Source organism: Pelecanus crispus, chromosome 3, assembly GCF_030463565.1.
Source record: "Pelecanus crispus isolate bPelCri1 chromosome 3, bPelCri1.pri, whole genome shotgun sequence".
Classification (NCBI taxonomy): Eukaryota; Metazoa; Chordata; class Aves; order Pelecaniformes; family Pelecanidae; genus Pelecanus; species Pelecanus crispus.
This window is the reverse complement of record NC_134645.1, coordinates 23,964,359-23,986,364: the sequence shown is the minus strand read 5'-3', so window position 1 is coordinate 23,986,364 and position 22,006 is coordinate 23,964,359. Positions and strand designations below refer to the sequence as shown.

Genomic DNA, 22,006 nt, shown 5'->3' with positions numbered 1-22,006 from the left:
ACAGAAGTCACGGCTATGGTTTTTTTAGCACAAGCAGACAAAAATGTTAATACTATGGACTATACGGAATGTTTAAGGAACTACTTGCTCTTTGAAGTGTATACACACGATTGCCTCGTATCATTTGCAATTGCTCAACATCTTTGTACTCAACTAACTACTTTGTCATTGCTTCTCTTCGCACTGATGTTCAGGATTTAGATATTTTCAGTTTTTTTTTTTTAAAATGTCCTCTCTCAACTTTGTATTTAATTTTCTGTTATACATCTCCCCAGCTTTACAAGACACAATTAAACTTTTCTCCAGTGGCTTTTCTAGATCCTCAAATGCTTGGTTAAACCTGAAGGAGTAAAGATGCAACTAAAAATCAAACTCTACAACCCGCCAGACAGCTGCAGATTGTGACTGCTCAGTGACTCAGGTTTTTGCATAGCTGTCTTAGCAATAATTACATCATTCGGGTTTATGTCTTTTTAACAGCTACTTTACAAAAAAAAAAAAAAAAAATCTTCTCCCCGGGGTGTTGATTCTGTGAAGCAGGAAAGAATGAAAACAGCCACTGAGGCATCAGTTCCGCTTCTAAACCCTCAAGCATGCATGATGAAGGCATTTCTCTGCTACGGGTTTTTTCCATTATTTTTTCTCCTTATGAATAAGCTTGGGGACACGTTCTGGTGCCTCTGGAGAAAATGGCCTCTTACATTTAGCCCCTGGTTCTACAAACACTAATTTACTTTCTTATTATTAAGTCAGCAAAACTAACCACATAGGCAAAGCAAACACACGTTTGCAGGTGTGACATCTGTGACAGGAGCCACAGGTATGCCTTGCCCACAGCAGATGTAACCTGAGGGGAAACGGGGAGCCACGCCAGCACCGAGCCCCCCAGGCTGGCAGGGACCAGAGGCACCCGCCCTGGCTCAGGAGCTGTGCAGGGACACCTGTAGCACGTCGGGCCGCGGGCTGCTGCGCCCCAGAGAACCAGCGCTGGGGCACGGACAGAGGATCTGCGGCCACCAAACCCACGGCCGCAGCCTCAGGACGTTTTGAGCCGAGGCCGGACCCGACGCACACAGGCTTCCCCGCCACGGCTCCCCTTAGCGCCCTTGGCCCCCTCCTTCTACCTCCACCAGGCGCAACCGCCATCCGGGCAGGGCCGGCCCGGCAGTGCCCGCTGGAGCCCCGCGGCCGCCCCCCACCCGGTACCCGGCATCCGGTACCCGGCCCCCAACCGCCGCGGCCGCGCGCCGCCGCGGGGGCGCATGGGGCAACGAAGGAGGAAGCGTCCTGCCACAGGTGCGGCCCCCACGGGACTACGCGCCCCAGCATGCACCGCGCCCGCCTCCGCGCGGCGCCCTGCGCGGGGGAGGCCGCGCAGCCCGCTGGGTAATGTAGTCCGGGCTGCGAGCGCGGGGCAACGGCGCAAGGGCGGGGGGGGTGGGTGGGGGGGGGAAGCCGCCGGGAGCGGCGACGGCGCCTCCGGTTTTCCGCGGGGGAGCAGGGCGGGGCTCCGCCTGCGGGCAGGGGGTCTGCCTGGCGGGGAGCGGCGGGGGAGCTGGCGGGGCCGGTAGGCGGCGGCACCTGGACGCGGCAGCGGCGGCGGCAGCAGCAGCACCGCCCGCCCGCCGGGCTGGGAGGAGGAGGCGGGGGGAGCGGAGCCGCCGCGCGCTGCCGCATGTGCCTGGAGCGGAGCCGGAGCGGGCAGCGCGAGCCATGGCGGAGCATGGCGCCCTGGCGCCCGCCATCCCCAACGGCGAGTGCGTCGCCCGCCGCCCCGGCAACAAGGTGACCGTCGTGCTGGGGGCCCAGTGGGGCGACGAGGGCAAAGGCAAGGTGGTGGACCTGCTGGCGCAGGACGCCGACATCGTCTGCAGGTGCCAGGTGAGGAGGCAGCCGGGGGCGCGGGGGAGGCCGCGGGTGTCACCTTGAGGCGGGCGGCCCCGCCACCGGCCCCGCCGGCCGCCCCCACCGCCGCCCGGCTCCGCGCGGGCGCCTCTTCTCGCCCCGGTTCTCCCCGCCGGGCGCCCGCCTCAGCGCAGGGCCGGGCGGCGGTGCCCGGCGAGGCGGCGGGGCTCCCGCCGCGCGGGGCGGGCTGCGGGGCAGCGGCGCCTTCCCCGGCGGGGCAGGGGCCCCCGGCGAGACCCCCGCGGCCGGGCTCCGCAGCCCTCCCGCTCCTCCTTTGTCCCCGTCCCGGCGCCGGGGCGGGGGGAGGAGGAAGAGGAGGAAGGCGCCCTCCTCGCCGCCGAGAGCTGGCCTCCGTCAGGAGGAATGCTCCCGGCGGGGCGTCCCCCCCGCCTCGGGCCCGCCGCCCGGGGGGCACTCTTTGTCTGGGGGGCGCCGGGAAGGGGCCGCGCTCGGCGCTTCCCGCAGCATCGCTGCCGGCAGCGGGGCGAGGAGCCCTCCCCGGCGGCGGCGGCGGCGTGGCCTAAGCCGCACCGCCTGTGAGCGGGCTCGCCTTCCCCGCCCGGGGGGGTAGTGCTGGGCCCTGGCGCGAAACCGACCGTTAGCACCAGGATGCACGTGGGGGTGTACGTGTGGCCCGCGGCAGCTTGGTGGTCTTCAGATAGAACGGGCTTGTAAAAGGCCGGCCTGGCCTTGCTTCAGGATCGTTGTTGTGCCAAGGAAATCGCGTTCCCCTCTGTGTGTTTTTCTTTTTCTTCTCTGTTGCCCTACGGAAGCTTTATTCCAGCAAAAGAGCAAAAAAAAAAAAAAAAAGTGAGTCTCCAAGCGTAGTACTCTTAAATGCCCACGTTCAAACAACGCAGGTCTGAGGAGATTTTTTTTCTTCGCATTCCTAGTGTAGTAATTCCGTAGAGCACAACAGAATGAACTAAAGCGATGTACATTTTTTTTTTGTCTTGAAGTTAAGAGATACAGTAGCTTAAAATGCCTACAGCATCTGGCAGACGTCATGTAAGTGTCGTTATCTGTATGCTTTTGTTGAATGCACAGATTAAATTTGCTCTTAAATATATTTTGGAAGAGCGTACCATTTCCCGAAGAGTACAAACACTGAAGCGTTGTATTATCGCACGTAAAACTGGTGTTTTCAAAGCCAACTCAGTTGCAAAGCTGACATATCAAAAACTTGAACTTCAGAAACTTTAATTTCGAAGTAAAGAAACATGCATGTTTTCACAATCAAATTTTTTTTTTCCCATGTATCTTGTGTTTTTTTAAAAAAAATAATAAAATCTGATGTGGTGCTGTGGCATGGTTGCCTGGCTTTGTGGGTTATAGAAAGAACAGAGTGACGCAGTTTGTCCTTTACAACTTTGTCCTTGAAACTTGAAGGGCATCTAGGTGAGCATGTATGTTTAATGCTAAGAAGTCTTGGGGAGAGAGAGGCAGACAGTGAATTTTTGTGTACACGTTTTAATGTGTTTGTTACTTCTTTCGAATCAGCTGGGTAAGGGATTAAGAAACTGGAAAAATTCTGATGCTATCCCAGGCTTGAATTTCATGGCCACTTCTGCAGTTTCTAACAGCTTGTTGCTCCTGCTGAAGGAAGGAGTTTTTCTTTCTTCTTTCTTCCCTTTCCTGTTGATGGTTGTGCTGCCTGGGTCTCCTCCCATGCACTGACTCTGGCACTTGAACACTTCTGGAAGTTGATTTAACTCACCAAAATGGCAGGAAACTATTTTTCATTGGATTTACTTTCTACTGTTTTAGTAAGTAAAACTGAATTTAATTGGCTCAGAGGACCTTGATGAAAAGAGGAGCCCAGGACAGGGTCAGCACAAAGAACAATTTCTCAGAACAAGAGGGGAAAATATGAATATTCTCTTTCAGTTGTACTGAGATATTAAATCATCTTGCTATGCATGCAAGCATATTGTTGATGGTTTTGTTACTGCTCATAAATTAGAGTATGACCCTTGTGCTTTTCATAGTGGTGCAAGTCCAGAAAGAAAGATTGTATCACACTTAGTCTTGCCCCTTGCTAATATTAGCTTTCTGTATTTGGAACTTCTGATTCTTATTTCACCGTTATACTCTTACTCATTCTAGGATGGTTCTTTCTGTTCATCATGCCACAGAGTTGCTAGAATGCCTGTGGATGAGATCAAATATTTCTAGTGTGTTCTTGTGAAAAATTTATTAGTACAACTGTTTTCTTGGAGGACTTGGGAAGTTGTAGCAGGTCTAAGATGTCTTGAAAACTTGCGTTATATTTGCAGTGAAATGCTCTAGTGTGGCTTTCGTATCACTGTCCCCGGTTCTGTGCAGATGCAGAGCATAAGAATGGTCCTGTCCCAGAAGCAAGAACTGACGTTGTTTACTTTTACAATACCTGTAAAGGCATTGCAAGAAGTTGTACTCTGAAATCTATGGCCATACCTTCTTGTCTCCTAGGTAGCAGGTGTGCTAATGACTTCAGTCACTTGTTTGACTAGCTGACTACGGTATCTGGAATGAGGTGCTTACTTAGATACTATTAGCTGAACGAGTGTGTCAGGAGATGTTGTATTATGGCTCTACTTCTTCTAAATACCACCCTCCAAAGTATTTTATCTCAAGTTTAGAGGTTGTTGAAAGGAGTCTTGTGCTCAGAGCAAGAGAATGGTATTTTCTTTCCAGGAGACAGGCTCACATTTATCAGGAGCAGTATTATGGTTTCAAAAACAACTGTTTGAAGAGACTAAACTAAAATTAAAATACATCCAGGGGTTGCCTGTGCATAGTTGCTAATGCAACTGCACTGGCAACTATGATAGTTTTGTGAGGACACTGCTGGTACAAAGGGTTCAGATGCAGTTAATATAAACATATCCACGTGACAGGCAAAGCATGTACTTGTACTTCCACTGTTACATTTGAATTGTTCTTCATTTACCTCTAGGAGGTATCTGCTAAAATGATGCTATTGATAAAACAAATGCATTGGCGAGACTTGTGCGCTTAAATCCACATCTGGTGTTCAGTAGCTTACAGAGCAACGTCTGTTCACCTGCTATCACATAAATCATAGTCCAGACAGTAAAATAGAGCAAGAATTGGTTTGAGATCCAGGAGTAGTTGCCAGAAAAAATGTACTTCTGTGGTTTTTGATTGACATAGTTTCCTCTTAGTAAGCAGCTAGCCTTGCTGCCATCAAACCAGGCAATTTTTAAAAGTATACATTCTATTTTTGTCAATTCCACAGGTAATGGAAAGTTAAAGGAAAACATTTCTTTTTCTGATTAAGGGACTTCCTACCATTGGAGAATGCAACAAAATTAGGGAATTTAATTACCAGAGTTTCATTTGTTAGTGGATATGGGAAAGGCAAATTAGTGCAAGCAAATTGTTTTAGGTAATAATTTTATCAAAATAAATATGGGACCAAAACATGCTATGTATCTCTTATATTAACACCACCCCCTCCGCCCAATCTACCAGTGTATGCAGTACAGCAAAAAAAATTTAATGTCTGCATTGCATGATTCTGTTCTGATTTACTCATTTCATCAGCAAATTTTTGATCGCTTCCTGTTCTTACTATTGGAGGTGGCTGATTTATTCAGAGTATATAATTCACACAGGTGAGTAAGATTTCGAAGTCTTCAAATTATTTTTAAGCCATGCTCCCTATACTAAAGAATCCCATTTTCCTGCTTCTTCAGTTCTGTTGTACATCTTGTTACTACTTCAAAACAGAATAGCAGCTTCTTACCAAATCCTCTCAACTGATGACAGTATGGTGTGCCTGTGACTTACCGCTACTGCTGTGCCTGCTGTGGGGTTGCACGATTCCTACTCGTGAACTGCTGATGCATGGTAGTTGCAATGCGTGGCTGCTTCGTACTCCCTTTTCCTCTTCCTCCCCCCAAACAACAGTGTGTATAGTGACGCCACCGCTGATCACTTGATATGTGGCAATTACAGTGCAACAACTAGTAAAGAAGCTTTCAGTGTGTAGATTCCTGTGGTTAAAGAAGCAGTTGCCATTGATCAGCTGATAACTGCCAACAGAAGTCCTCAGACCAATGCTGCCCAATACCTCCATATCACTAGTCTATATATAGCCACTTTTTTTTTCAAAACTGGAATTTTCTTACCTTCCATTCACCAAGCCCACTTTTTTTCTTTTTCTAAGTTTTGTTGTTTGGAAAGGTGTTTTAGTCTAGGGCCTTTGCAGGCCATGCAGAATTAGGCATAGCAGAATCAGTAGCCATAGCTATTGGTGCTTTTTTAGCTGCTCAGGCATTCGATATGTGATGTCTACCTAGAGCGCTTTTTTTTTTTTTTTTTTTTTTTACCGTGCTGGGTGCACTTTTGGACCTTGTAGTGGTTGGCCGCATGCCAGTAATGTGCTCTGGTGAGGAAAGAGGTCAGTAAAAGGAGTTCCGTGGCCTGCCCCATCAGTGAGTCATATGCTTTACAGATCTGATTTAGAGCATCACTGACAGGTGATCTCCTGTCATTGTAAACAGTCACACAATGTCTAAATTACTTCAAACAAAGAACAGTTGAAATCTGATTTTCCAGTTCATAAAGTTTGTACCATTGACAAAGGAGATATTAATAGCACTAAAGAGCAAATTACACCTTGATCTACTCGTTTCTTACTGTTCTTTCAATCTTTTACTAATAAAGCTTACTGTGTGTGTTTGGTTAGTTAAGATGCAGTACTCTATAGCAGCTTATTAAAATTTCAAATACATTTTTTATTTCTACTGTACTACCTCACACATTTGGAAGATGTTCTCTGTAAATATTCCCAAAGTCACTTTTTGCTTTTCATATCCTTTCTTAAATATTCTTGTGAAATGTGGCAAACATTGGTGGGGTCTTGTGCACTGAAGCAACGTAGCGCTCGACCAGTCTGTGCTTTCAGCATTTCTCTTGTTCTTTATCTGCCTGCCTTGCCCGATCTCTTTTATCTCTTAGGGATAGATTGGTCTTTATTCTGGACTTGGCTAATGAATCCTGTTCCCTACCTAACATATGTAGGCATTGCAACAGTGTAAGGTTTTTCAGATCAGGTGAAACTAAGCCAAAAACAGCTCTAAAGAGTCTTCCTGAATACTGTCTTTCAATAGCAGTTCCTCAGAGCAAGTTCTGTCAGTATGGAGAAATGTACGGAGTTTTTGAGATTAATAGACTTAAGTAAAGTTAATGTTTTCTTTTATTTGTTAGGAGAAAACAGGTGAATGTATAAAACATAATGTGCTTGTTCTGTCATATTCTGCCTCAAACCACACTCTTGATACTGTTCTGATGCAACAATTCTTGTACTACACATTCAAAAATTTCTGAAGTCTAGCCAAAGTTTTAGAAACTTCTATTAAGTGTGTAAGATGATGGCCCCTTGAACTAGGTTTAGATCTTACAAACATGAATGGATTGTCAAGGAAGAAAACTGCTAGGTGCTGGATGTTGTTTCTACTGAAATCCAGGAGTAGGTTATACAGTAGAGTTTGTCAGCTGCTAATTCATTGGGGGTGGAGGGGGGAGGAAGCAAGAAATTAATCACAAAATGCTGGGATGCGAGAGAATGAATTAGTTAGCAAACTTCGATTTTTTAAAAATTATTTTTCTTAAAGGGGGCTGGTTTGCCATCTGAAGTTCAAAATAAATTTTTGGCAATATGTGTTGAGAAGCAAATAGCTTAGTAATTGCGTAGCTATGTCTAGTTAGGGTGCATCATAGGGGTTCAGATATGTCTCTTTGCTAGACTGATCAACTTTTTAAAGGTGTGTTCAGCATTCCCAGAATCTAATTGTGGCAAGAAGGAGCCTTTCTTATGTTTCTTGTAAGTAATGGTAGTATCTAGCTTTCCTGATGTATTTTTGACTTTTCATCTAAGAGTTAAATGGAAATGTTTACAACCATATGATGCCAAAGCAACATTGACTTGCTTCTTGCCCAACTTGGCAGTCACTTGTATAGCTAGCTCAGAAACAACAGTGGTTGCCCTGAGCTAAAAATGAATGCTGGAATGTGGTAGCAATAAAAGTAAACTGTAGAAAAAATTATGCACACACACATCTGATGGGGAGAGTTGAAAGGAGTGTATGGCCTCTTCCTTAACGTAGCATAAGATAATATCGCTTTAAACTAGACAACTAATTTCTATTCTAGAGGAGATAACTTGAAAGACTTCTTTGTTCTACCCTGAGGCATCATATTTTTGAGATAGACAACTTGGCATGATCACGTCATAAGAAAAGGCAGTGATTGTCATCATAGACTTTTTGGGTAGATAGTCTCTTAAATGCATATGTCAGTATTTCAGAGCTGCTTTAAATACTTTTGTATTTAGTATCAGTGTAGAGAGCCATTCACAATATGCTTTTAATAGTAATTTCAGTCTCCTTTTCTAATAAATCTTTTTTTCCCTATGCACCTCCACTGTTAAGTAAAGTTGCAGTAACGTAGACCAGTCTTAGCAGTTCTGAGAGTACTGCTGTAGGTGAAGCATCAGGGTTTGAACTTTTCTCTTGTCTTGATGTATTCAAAACAGATTGAACTGTTCTGGTGGTTATACTGACGTCTAGTCTGCCCTTGACTAATGAAGATATGCTCTGAAAGTAAAATGCATATTTTCAACTTATGTAGATCTAAAATGGGGAAGGATATCCTCCATCTTAGTTTCACATGCATTACATTTTTTACATGTTCCTGCAGTGATTTTTACTTGCATGTTCTACTTATGTAGTACACATGCCTCATACTTAAGCCTATGCTTCCTTGGCTAGCACACATTTACTCTTGATTTTTGTGCTCTACACAAAGGTTTTAAAAAGCCGAGAATGTCTTCTCATCTTTTAAAAAAAAGAGGAGTAGTGTTTTTGCTTTCGGTTTATGAACCAGCAACTCTGCTTTCCTTTTTGATTTTGCTGATTATCCAAGTTGGTACATTAATGTTTCCTATTAAACTATTTGCATTTTTTTCAAAAAAGGGAGGGAAGACCCCAACGTTTGAAGCTACAGTTAATTTAAGATTAAGAGTGAGGATCTTTCAGTGAATGATGGATATATTAAGTGTGTACATTTTTGAGTATGGCTTTGTATCATTTTCAGAGTCTTTTTGAAAAATGAGATTCCATGCTTCCTGAATTGTTGGCTTCACTTAGCTTTAGATGAAGTTAGCAGGCATTGCATATAAAACATACTGGAGCTTGTAACTCCCAGTTTGATGTTTTTTCTTCTTAATTTAAAATTTTTATGTCCTCAGTAAATATTAATATTGTGGAAGTATGTTTATGGAAAGCCAAATAAGTTGTTATTGAATAAATGACTTCTTAGGAAACAAAATTTATCATTGTACCTTCATATTTAGTAAAACCTAAAACAAAACCCCAGGCAGTGGTTATTTCAACTTCAGTGTTCTCTTAGCTGAGTTTTGGTAGTGGCTGGTTAAGCACTGTAAACCTGAAGTCTTACCTGATAAACTTTCTTGCACTATTTTAATTCAGCAAGAAAAGAATCTTTTTGTCTAAAAAGAGCATCAATTTAATCCTGACAATAAAGGTCATGATGCAGAAAGGTTGGTGAAGTAGTCGTCAATTAGAGTTTCGAAGACAAGCATAAGTCATTACTATTTTGTCAAATTAACTTTATTAAATTATCAAGACTCTGCAGTAACTCCAAAAAGATTGGTTCTTATTTGTCCAGTGAGTCAGCTCAATACGTGAATGTTCCTTGGGGGCTTTTGACTAGTATAGCAATGCCATTCCAGAAGAAAAATTGCTGTTAATATTATTATGAATGCTCCTTCTCCATGCTTTATACATGATTTGGAAGCTGTTCTGCACAGACAGAATGTAACAAGCTAAAGAGCTCTTGGGCTACAGGCAGGTTCAAAGTGAGAAGACTTGTCTTGCTTCAAGGTTGTTCATACATTCTTTTGAGTGTACCAGCTTGGCTCCAGAATACACTTTTCTAAGAGTTACGCTTCTGAAAGTTGTTTCGGTCTTCGGAGCTATAAGGAAAAAAATTCATAAAACTGTAGTCAGGTACTTGCATTAATATTGTTGCTAGTTCTGTTCAGTTCTTTATCCAAAATACTTTAGTTGGCAGTTATTTAAAAGCTATAGAATGCAAGCAAAAATAAGCCATTTCGCATAGAGATGATTTACCTTAAAATTACTGTAGATGTCCTATTAGCAATACTGTTCAGTCAATATGGTTAAAATGTAGTCCTCTTTGATACTATTGATTAGTCTTCAGTATGTTTTCCAGTGACACTGTCTGGACCGTGGTACGGTATTGTGGTAACTGGTGTGTTTGTGTGGTGTGCATGAGTGTGCTGTTTGTGCTAAGTATTGCCTTCCAGTGCTTTCATAGTGTTCTTTGGCTAGCAGGAGTCACTTGTTTGATTTATTGAAATTTCAAGGTTGTTTCCAGTAAAATGGCAACTAGGGGGTAATGATTTTTTTTCCGTCCAAATTACTATTTTCAGGCACTCAAAACTATGGCCAAAAGGGTGTTTCCTAAGAATGTTTATCAAACGGCACCCAGATGTGCAATACTTGCAGCTGCCTTTACTATCTTATGCCCCCTCTGTGCACGTGTAACTGATTCTGTTCACATTTGCCAGGATAGGTATGTTTTAGAATAGTATCTTGTTTTGTGTGTAGTACTGACCACCTTATCTAAATTGAATGTGTGGATGCAGATTCTTGGGTGTGGTGCTTACACTGAGAAGGATTTTTAGGCTACTTAATCTTCTTTAGCAAGCTGAAGAAAAAGCCTTTTTTTTTCTGTTTGCTTTAAAAAAAATATCTCTGAGCAGTTTACCACTGTAAAAGGAATATTTCAAAAGTGGTATTTCATAGGGAATGTTTTTTGGAATGAGGCTCCTAGAAAGCAGGTAAATGTGGGGTTTTGTTACCAGGATTGCTGTCATTCTAACAGTACTTGTGTGGTACTTCGTCTATTAGTGTGCACCTTTCTGTCAGAGTCCTGTATACTTAGCTCTGCTACATGTTGAATAGCTTGGATATTTCCAGATTACCAGCTAGTGGTCAGGGATCATACGCTTTTTCAAAGAAGTGATTAAGCATACCGTACCAGTAAAATTGGAATAATGCCTTTTTAAAAAGCTTATGCATTTAGTTATCTTACAACAACAGGCTTTGCTTAAAATATGATAGATTGGGTAATGATCTTGTGCCTGATGTTACTTTCACTATTCCACTTAATGACTTAAAATACTCTAAAATGATAGTAAATTTAATAGTGTCAGGATCATGAAAGGAGAAAAAAGGCTACTGTGTCTTAATAGGATTTTAAATTGTTCATCCATCAGAGCATCAAACTAAAAAGTCCCTAAACTAAATCCATATACTGAAATGCATAGGCTTGTTGTTCGTGATGACTTTCACATTAAGTCTCCAAATAAATGGAAAGAAATTTTTTCATTCCAATCCAACTGGCACCCTTTTGAGCTGGATGTGTGCAGAAGTTTTTAAAAAACAAAACCCCAAAAAACAAAACCCACAACAAAACAATAACCGAACAAACCCCCAAAAGCAAAGCAACAGCTCATTAAGTAAAGAGACTAGGAAACTTTAATGGCTGAGGTGTTTTTTTCTTTTGTTTTCATTTGTTTCTTTTTGCCTCAAGGCTGTGATTAAACCAGCTATTTCTAAGATGCCCAACGTCATAATTCCATGCCTTGTTTGAACTGATATTGTTGGGGAAAAGAATAGGCGTTTGGTTCTCCCTTTGCTTTGAGCAGGCTCATGTTTTCCCCTGTTACCAGCACAAATGTTCAGTGTCACCTGGTGGCAGTTTCTCCTTCAGCATTGCTGGCAGCAGTGTAGGCAGCAATTGGTAATCTGAAAACTGGAGACTGGGTCCGACCATGAAACCAGCCACCCAAACTTCGGTGTGTTGTTTCAAAGTCTTGAGCAGCAACTGTGTTGAAAGATAGGAGGAGGAAAAAAAAGCGCAAGGAAAGGACAAACTAACTGGATGCCTTTAACTTTTTTTTTAATCTACCTCAAAATACAGTGCTAAGAAGATTGATGACTTCTGAAAATCCAATTCTGAAAACCTCAGAGTATGCTAAAACTGCACTGCTGTGCCTTGATAGAGATGCGCAAATAAATGGTGCTCTATCTAAGCAAAGTATGCTTGGGACTTCAGGAGCAGTAAGCCTGTGTTAGCCTCTTGATAGGAGTATAGCGTGTTGTTACTGGTTCTTGCTGCTCTTTGGTTTGGGTAGCTGCTTTGTTGCTAGATGGAGAATCTGGTTTATGTTCTGTTCTTTAGCAAGGCATGTGCCTATTTTTCCTACATACTCGGTTTTCTGTGATGAAATGAGCCCAAGTCCAGAGGCTGTTTTCTAATGTAGAGAAAACCGAAAGAGAAATGGTTTGGCTTTTTTTTTTTAAATAGTGCTCTCTCTTCTAAATGAGCTTTATTAGCACTTAAGGGAGAAGATTGTTTATATTCTTACCTAAATAGCCTAGTAATAACCTAATTTCAGAGATATTTCAGTGTTAAATAAGCAAAAGTTAAGCATTATGCATATTAAATTTATGAAGTGTTTAGTCTCTTGTGTAATATTAACAAGAACTGATTTTTTTTCTAATAATTTCCACCAATATACTTCCAGTTCACAGTATTTCAATACTAGGTGATGCAGCCCTTTGGGCAATAAACACCTGTTTTTCTGTTGTGTTTGTTGTCTACTTTGTGTCCTTGGTATGTTTCAGGGATGATGCTGTAGTAAAAAAAATTCAGGTAACTAGCAGATACCTTTTGGCATGACTTCCAGAATGAAAAGACTTAAAATCAAAAAAGTTGAGATATTCTGGATTGTGTCTGTTGAAATGAGAAGCTCACGGTGTGTCAGGATTCTGCTGTATGTATTCAAACTTGAAGGATGTGCGCAGGGGTATACTTAAGTATGCAAAAAACCAATTTATCTCCTCTGTGGTAACTGTATGTTTAAGAAAATGAATATACACAGTTGCTGGTAGGATAAAAATAAGGATTAATTTTCAGTGATTAATGTTTAGGGTATTATGAATTTTGTATTATTTTTAAAATTATTTTTTTCCTTAATAGCTGTTTAAACTGACAGAGACATGAGGTTTGGGGAGGAGAGAGGAAAAAGGTTCTTAAATTACTTTTAAAAGAGACAGTCTTATTTAGGTTCAAAATTTTGATTCTGCTGTTCTGGCAGATGATCTGAGGGTTTACAATACCGTATCTGATATTGTAACATCCTGTGAGATGCAGCAGTGAAAAAAAAAAGTTTCATAAAAATGTTTTCAGGAAGGACTTAAAGAAAAGCACTTGAAGTGGGGTGTTGGTTGCTTTGTTTTGTTTTGGTTTTTTCCTCCTTAATAATATGTTAGATGAGTGGGGTTAGATGACTCTCATATTGGAGCATGGAAGCCATGCAAGCAGAGGGAGAAAACACAAAACTTGATGAAGAAGGTTCAGGGGGTTTGTGTTTAGCAGGTACTTGGACCTTGAAAGCTCTCTTCAGGTCCCACCTATGCTGCCTATCCTGAACTGTTTTGTTTTGTCTTCTGCAAGTTTAACTTACCTAAAAATTGCTGAAAGGACCGTTCTTTTTTTCTTAAAAGGGCTTTCTTGCTTGTCTTTTGCATTGGTATTTGTGTCTTTGCTGTCTTTCAGAAAGCCTCTTTTGCATAATTCTGGAATAAAATACTGCATTGCAATACTGAGCAAGTAAAGTCTTGAGTCTGTTAGATATTCCTGGCTATGTCATGCTATTTTGTCTTATTGATTACCTTTCTTCTTAATTTTATATATTTTTTTGAAATCTGCACAATATTATTTCTCTTACTCTGGCAAAGCCAGCTCTGCCTTGGCTGCCTGAGCTCCTCCACAGCTTGCATTCTGACTTCTGGAGGGGCTGCCTCTGCTACTGTTCTGCAGAATGGGAAGACAGCATCCCAGTGAAGAAGTTCTTTGTTCAGAGTGCCACTGGTGCCTTCTTGTACCTCTCATGTGTAAGAAATCATCTTCCCCCCCCCCCCCCCAATCCTTTTGTACAATCCATCTATTTGTACTGAATCCAGAGTTTCATTGCCCTAATGAATGAGTATGTTGGCTATGGTATACTTCTCGGCTCAGCTGAAGGAAATCTTGCCATTGTGCAGGGAAAAAGGGAAAAGGAGCCACTGCTATATGCATGTAGTGTTTTCCAGACTGAGCAAGAACATCTTTTGGTCTTGCCATGCACTTGGCCTCTTTGTCTGTGGTGGCCCGAGGTAGGTGTTTCAGTTTTCACACGGCTGGGAGAGAACGCCTGTAGTTTGGTTACCTAGAAGGTTGCCAAGGTATGGCTGATTACTTTATTTGGTTAACTAGGGAGTATTGCCAGCCTCAAGAAATGACTTGTATGTCTTAATTTCCCTCTGGCAAAAGCTTTATACAATGTATTGAAGATCATTTGAGCATGAACTTTGTTTAACTAATAGTGAAAATAAATTCCACAGTTAGTTCTCCGTTAATAACGTTTAAATGTTGAATCAAAGGAGTGTTAGCTTGAATGACCTAACCGGTCCCACTTGGTTTAGTGTGATGAGGGAGGAGGACCAAGAAATCCAGATGGAAAGCACTGAAGCCAGGAGTGACTTCATCAGTTTATACCTTGAATTATGCCCAGAGGCGATAGTTGCCTCCATTACAAAGATGTTGGCATTATCATAAATTTCTGGAGGAGGAAAAAAAAACCCAAACCAAACCCAAACCCCATAACCTAACAACAGCCCACCCCTCCACCCCACCACCACTGGACCTCTGAGTTCAGGTTTCTGTAATTAGAATAGTTTACCAAACCCATGTTGTGCAATGTCTGAGCACACAACATGTGTACACTTTACTGCTAGTTCACTGTAAGTGTACAGTGTGAACTATTCTTTTAATATATTACAATTCCTAACTGTGTAACTATACACTTGCACTTCTGCAGTTAGGGTAGAGCTTACCGGTAAACCAACAGCAGAATTTTGAAAACCGAAAATGCTGCTGTTCTAATGCTCTTCTAAAATATGGTTTGAAATTAGAAATATTTTTCAAAATTACACATTTTGACAGAATGACATCCAAAGCAGGATGGGGACTGACTTAATGTTCTACCAGATGGCTGCTATCAACAGCACTTTTGGGATTGAATCTTTTCATGTCATAGGCATCATAATACTATAAACAACTAAATCCTGAGATTCAAATTTGAGTCTAACCTGAAAACAAGCACTTGGAAACCTTAAGGTATTAGTATGGCCGAAGAGTGTGTTCAGATGGCGATTCATCACACATAATACCAAGTTTTCTACTTTAGTCCATAGCAAAATCCCTTAAAGTATTAACTGCTCACAGTAAGCATGCAAAAGTATATATAACTAGCTTGCTTCTAGATGAAGTATGAGCTGTGCTGTATGTGTAGTTTGAGGTTTAAAAGGTAAAATGCCATTTTTATTCTGTCAGCCATGGGGTATTTTTCAATGAGCATGGAACCAATGCACCTTGGCATCACTCAGCAGTGAAAGGGACAAATCTTGATACCACCAAACCCAGCAGCTATGTTCTCATGATTAACAGAGTCTGAGTCTGTGTGCTGTACACCTTACTCAAGCAGATGTGACTGCCGAACTTTGTTACCATGTCTGAATGGCACCAGTAGCTTAGCAAACTTTAAGAGACTAAGAATTTATTGTTAATCATGATCTAATCTCTATAATGACCAATTTTTCTTTCTCTTTATTTGACATTCATGATGCTAGAAAACCTTTTCTTAAATTCAGAAATTTCTTAATTTCAGCAATTCTTAATTTCCTTTTTTGGGTGAAGGTTTGTAAGTCTTCCCTCTGTTTCCAAGGGCGGTGGAACAGCTGTAAGTCCTCAAATAAATAATGCTGAAATTACAAGAATTTTCATTGCTAACCTCACTGAGATGAGGCTTTTACCTGTGGCATGTGTGTTTATATACTGCACAAGTGTTTGATATCTAAGAATATTCTTTATTTGTAATGTTAGATATATGGCTTTATGTATTGCGTTCATGCTTTGTAAATGTTGCAGAAGTACTGAGTAGTTGTTGAGTCCATTCCTTAGAAAAGATCTTCTGTGATACATTATTCTGAAATATTTCAGATTTATAATTCCATAGATTAATATTTCATATAGTTCCTTTTTTCTTCTTTTCATATAATGCCTTTCTTCAGTTTGTCTTGTGCTGAAAGAAGACTTAGATTAAAAGTCTTGCCTTTAGGGCTTTCCTTCTGTGAAGCAGTTTGTTTATTGCTGGTGCAAGCTGCCTGTAAAGGATGTTCCTGTAGTTATGACCAACAACCATTTTGTATGTAACCTTGTCTTGCACAAATGACTTAGTCACAAGAGAGCGTAAGCTTATTTTTGAAAGTACAACAACCAAGAATGGGGATATTTGGTAACCGTTTTGTAATCTTTTTAGTTTCATAAGCCTATCTTAACCCTCTTTAAGACTTGGTCACAGGCTTCCTTTTGTATTTTAGACATATTTCACAGTTCAACAAATCTCTTAATACTCTCTTTGTAGTAATGAAAAAAGCTAGAAGTGTTAAGTGTTAGTTTGATGCAAATGGTTTCTGGTAACTTACGGAGCTACAATCATCTTAGTTGCCTCTAGATTCACTCCTTAACAGCACGCTTCAGATACAAATGACTTGTACTATTAGAGATCTCTCTTGTCACTGAGGAGCTGTAGAATGAACAAGTTAACCTTGCTGGTTACTATTCATAGAAAAACACTCAAAAGACTGAATCCAAAATTCAGAACAACAAGCCTGCACATTGCCAAACAGCTAGACTTATCTTTCCCGATAACTATATGGTTTTATATACTCAGTTTAACTGGTGATTTTTTTTTTTCTTTAAGGTTGCACTTCCACTTACTCTCCATTACTGTAATAGGAACCTAGTAAAACTGATGATTTTAGACTTTTAGAAATGTTTGCATGTTCTAGAATATTTATGCTTCTGTCCAGTAATTTTTAGAAACATTTTAATCTTATTCCAAGCTTTTGTACCTTTGATGAACCAAAATACTGTCCTAAGTCTATATGACAGATAATACTGATGTTGAAATTGTTGAGTTTGACAAAAGAAGTTTGGCTGATTTCCTGGGAGAAGGAGATCTCTGAAAGATCTTTTGTCAATAACAGAAATGAAAGCTGCAGAATTGGAGCTGGAACCACTTTATTCCATCTCTATACCGTGTGTTCATCTGTCTTTAGTATCAAAAACTGTTAATGCTTTTTTTTTTTCTCCCCCCACTGCCCAGGGAGGCAATAATGCAGGGCATACAGTTGTTGTGGATTCTGTGGAGTATGACTTTCATCTTCTGCCAAGTGGGATCATCAATCCAAAAGTCACTGCATTCATTGGTAAGTGGGACATCTCTAAAAAATAGACAATACTGTAGTTGCAGACTTCTGACATATTAAAATAACAAAATATGTCTGAGGACATACAGGATGAGGATTTTTCTTCCTCAAATTCTCATAGGCCTGAACTGCTCTACTATCTTCTTAATATTGTCTTAACTCGATTATGAAGTTTGGATTACGGAGGTTTCTTTTATTGTCTTGGATAGTTCGTCTCTGTTCTTATCTGTCCTATCAATGCAGACAGCTAGCTGCCCTGCATACCTTCATTCTCCCATTCCCTTTTATTTTTTCTACCAATTATTTCTTTTATTCTCAGAATTCTTCCTCTCTGTTTTAATCTTCAACCCTGTTAATTAACTACCAGTACCTTTTGAAACGTAGATCTTTCCTCCCTTTTCCATTGGATTGTGAAATGAATTCTGACTCCAAAAGACTTCTGAACTATATAGTTCTTACCAAGAAGTCCTCTCAGGAGAGTACATTAGAAGGTTTAGGGCAGTGGCAGTACTACGTGATGTCAGGATCTACGATCTGTTTGTTTCCCAAAAGGCAGTCAGATTGTCCTGTGTGTTGTCCCTACAAGCCTACTTATAACCCCTCCCTCTCTTGGCATCCTGTTTCCAATCCTACGTGGTGGGTTTCTTTTTTTTTTTTTTTTTCCTTTGGATTGCTTGTATGACCAACCTACTTAGTAATGCTGTGTAGCCCTTAAAATTTCCTTCTGAAAATGAAGGTAAATATAAAACATGTCTACACAGCATTATAACCGTGCATGTGCTTGTGTGCTGCTATCACAAATCAGGTGAGTCTCTGAGTCACTAAAAGTTGTGACCTATCAACGCTTCCATCCTGCTTTTTTGATACCCGGAGCTGCTGTCCCTTACACAGTGTACTTCTCCAAATTAGGACCCTATTGCCATGCTCTTCCTATCACTTCTTCCCGCATATCTCATTGCTTTCAGCCTGTAGTCTTGCCTCTCAGCTTGGTACATGTGCCAAGAATAAGTGGTCGTTGACAGGTTTGCTAAACAGCATAGCAACTAAAGAGCCTCTGTCGCTAGTTACTTGATTCATAAACAGTACTTGCTGAATTCTTGGGTCCAGCTTATAGTGACTGTATACTTGCAGTCAGCAATAACTCTTTACTTGGCAGGAATTGGTGGTTAATTGCTTCTTTTCTGCTGTTATATTGTGACTCGGTAGTGGGATAGTTTTGGATCAACTTGCCCTGCCTAATACTTTACAGAAATTGAGCCAATGGGTATGGAAATAGATTCCCTCTGATGAAGGGGAGATTGGGATGTTAACTGCTTCTAGTTTTGAGGGCCGTGGCAAGTGATACTACTTTTATCCTTTTTTGATATGTTACTGTATTATGTTTCTTTAAAAGGTTATTGCTTGAAAACAGTAAAAAAAGGATGCCCCTTTGCCGTGTTTTGTTTGGTGGACTCAGGGTTGAGTAGGAAAGACCCCATTCTTTAAAAATATAGTAGGCAGGAGAGAGCTTTTTACAGATCCTCTTGTCTGTATCTGCTATCTCTTGGTATTGTCTGCTCTGAAGTTTGTTGTCCTAGCTTCTTCCAGGTCTGCCTTGTGTTTAAAATCTCTTGGGGAAAAAAAATATCTGTATAGGATTCCACTGAAAGGGCTTATAGGTTCAAGAAAAAAAAAAAAGCACAAGGGCAAAATGATGGGAGTATTATACTAGATTATTACTATTGATTAGGACTGTGCCATGAAGGTTATAGCGAAGAAGTCTTAAATACTTTGTATTTTGGTGTTTAGAATGCTTGTATCTACATGAAATTAGGTGATATGCAAATAGTTTCAAATGGCAGGTCCCTTCATTCTTTAGCTAGGTAATGTTATACTGATAGCTTTGGATCTACTGATCTACTGAGTTTGATATGACCTGAAGATGGTTCAGTCTTGCTATATGGAAATGCTCCTTCTTAGCCACTCAGTGATGCTGATTAATTGTATGAGCTAGTAGTCTTTTTGTGAGCGCTGTGACAGCTGTAGGAAAGTGAGCTTGCTTTTGATAGATCTTTTTCCTCTGTTGTTTTTGCTAGTCTGTTAACAACCCCAACTCTATATACAGAATACTCTGTGTCTATTTACAGGAGAAGAGTGCCTGAGGGGATGCTAGTGTTTATAATGATGATAGAAATGTGCTAAGTTTTTAAAAAACAATAGGGTTATTAAAATGAAGTACAAAGAAGGGAGTTAATTTTAGTTATGAGGAAGAGGAAGTTGCATTCTGGACTGTCCCACGGTGCTCTTACTGTTTGTCCTCATCTAAATTGCAAGTTTGTTGAGTTTACTAAAAAGATTCAATGCATGTAGTTAGAAACGCATACTTTAGGTGTAAATCAGTCTTTTACAGACTAATTCCTAAGAATAAAAATGGCAACATCTTGAAAGTTTAAAAATGTAAATAAAGTACTCTGCATACAAAAGATGATGTGTCGTTGAATAGGTTGGAATATCTTTTCCCATGCTCAATTAATTAAATTTTGTGTAATGGTTTTCTTCAGGAAATGGCGTTGTAATTCATTTGCCAGGACTCTTTGAAGAAGCTGAAAAAAACTTAAAGAAAGGAAAAGGTGAGAAAATTTTAAGATACAACTCTGAAAATAGTTTGTGGGACCCTCCTCAGAAGATCTAGATGGATGAACCTCTGTAGAGGTTACATACAATGTGTTTTTCCAGAACTCCGTTCAGCTGCTAGTTTCTGACAGGAGTCTTGCTAGAAGTCCCAGGGCCCTCGTGGGAAGACAGACAAAACGAGTTTCTGCACAGTTTCAGAAGTTAACATGTTCTAAATATGAATTATCTGCAGACGTTTTTCTTTGCTTAAAGCAGTGAATTTAAGAAGTGAAACAAACTGTTAAAGTGCGTTACCCATTCATAGTTGTTTTACCTCTTACAACATTAGCGTACAGCTTGGTGATATGTGTTAATGTGAACAAATGCTGTGGTAATCCCTTCTTGATTCAGAACTCAGTTTTTGGATACTTTCTGTTATGTCTATGGCCGTGCTTGGCAGCAGTCTACATAAGTGAGGTAAATCAATTTTCTAGATTATTCAAAACCAAAAAGCTACTAATTGATTGTTGAAATTGAGGAACTAGTAGAATAGCTAGAATTCTTCCTCAGAAGAAGCCTGACTTTCTCAGCTTTGTAGGCTTATGCCAAGTTTTAATTATTAATTATTGAAACCTACTTTTTTTTTTCTCTGGCATGTGATTGCTTTAAATAAATTGACTGAAGACTAAACATGAGAAGTATTTATCCTTTATACATTAGAAGACAAAAATGCTATACAAAACATAATTTGAACTATTTCATTTTGTCTCTTAAGGGTTGGAAGGCTGGGAAAAAAGACTAATAATTTCTGACAGGGCTCACATTGGTAAGTTGCTGTTTGTAGTTTGTTTTTTTTGTTGTTTTTTTTTTTGTTAATCTTTGTTTTCTCTGAACTTCCCATAACAGTAAAAGTGTGACAATTTTTAGCCATCTCTTTATATAAGTATGTACTTTCTTTGGCTTATGTCTCCATATGCTGCTTTGGTTTATTGAAGATCCTAGAAAAAAATCATTCACCACTCAGGACCCTCCCAGTTTTATATTTTAGTGACTCTTTAATCCTATTCCATAAGCATAACCTAGTCAGGAAAGCAGTTCACTTTCCAAGCCAGAGATTAGAGGTGCCAAGCAGTCAAAAAGCAGTTTAGAAGTTAATTGACTGAAGGATTAATTTCCCCCTTTGATGTAAAAGCAGTGTTGCTTACAGCAACTTTTCTGCTGGGAGACCACGTGATGGGGCTGGGCATGACTTCCAAACTAAGGGGCTCCCTACCAAGTAAATTGCCATGTACTTCAGCAAGGAGACTTTATAGGAAGGACTCTGTAGGGATGGAGAGAATGGCTGCCCTCCTCACAGGGACCTCATCCGTCAAGCATTGATTCCAGCCTACATTCCAGACAACTCTGCAGTTCAGAGCCTGGAGTAGAATAGTGTTTAGCGTCCAAACCACCAACACAGAGCTTCAGAGGCTCTTCCTCTGTCACTCCTAGGACGTCTTTATTACATAAATTAATCCTTTAAATTAGATCTTTAGATATTATAACATAATAGTTTCGTAACTGCATGTATTAAGAAATAGGCTTATTGCTGCTCTGGTAGTCATCTTCTGAAGATGCAAACTTTTTAGGTCTTTGTCAGATAAAAGCTTATAAAACAGGAAAAAAGGTTTTGCTTTTGGTTTTGCTTTTTAGTTTTGTGGGGGGGTTTTTTTGTTTTGTTTTGTTTTTTTCCTTTTTTAAAACCGATCTGGAATAGCTTAGTGAGTGAACATGTGATTTCAGAATAAATATGCTTTTACTTTGGAGTAACTACTGAGTTTGAAATAGTTGAGTAACTGTTCCTAAGTTACTAAAATTCTTTCTGAGAGCAGAATCACTGTAGGTGAATTGCTTGGAAATGACTAGGTTATTACAAAAATTGTCCCACAATGATTATATTGCAGTGGCAATACTGTGAAGTTTTCATAGCTAAACAGGTCCTGAGTAAAAAGGGCCAGTTATTGACTGTCACTGGTGATCATTCAACCTCTTACCATAAATTAACTTTGAGAATGCTTCTGTTTAGCAAGTTT

The 22,006-nt window shown here is 40.6% G+C and overlaps 1 protein-coding gene across 1 annotated transcript in view; it reads left to right on the top strand.

The window, feature by feature from the left end:
* Positions 1–1,713: 1,713 nt before the first annotated feature.
* ADSS2 (adenylosuccinate synthase 2) overlaps positions 1,714–22,006 on the top strand; it is a 37,891-nt gene continuing 17,598 nt past the window's right edge. The window contains exons 1-4 of the mRNA XM_075707273.1: positions 1,714–1,881; positions 17,240–17,342; positions 19,883–19,951; positions 20,710–20,760. Coding sequence (XP_075563388.1) covers positions 1,714–1,881; positions 17,240–17,342; positions 19,883–19,951; positions 20,710–20,760 — 391 coding nt within the window. The remainder of the gene's footprint in view (positions 1,882–17,239; positions 17,343–19,882; positions 19,952–20,709; positions 20,761–22,006) is intronic.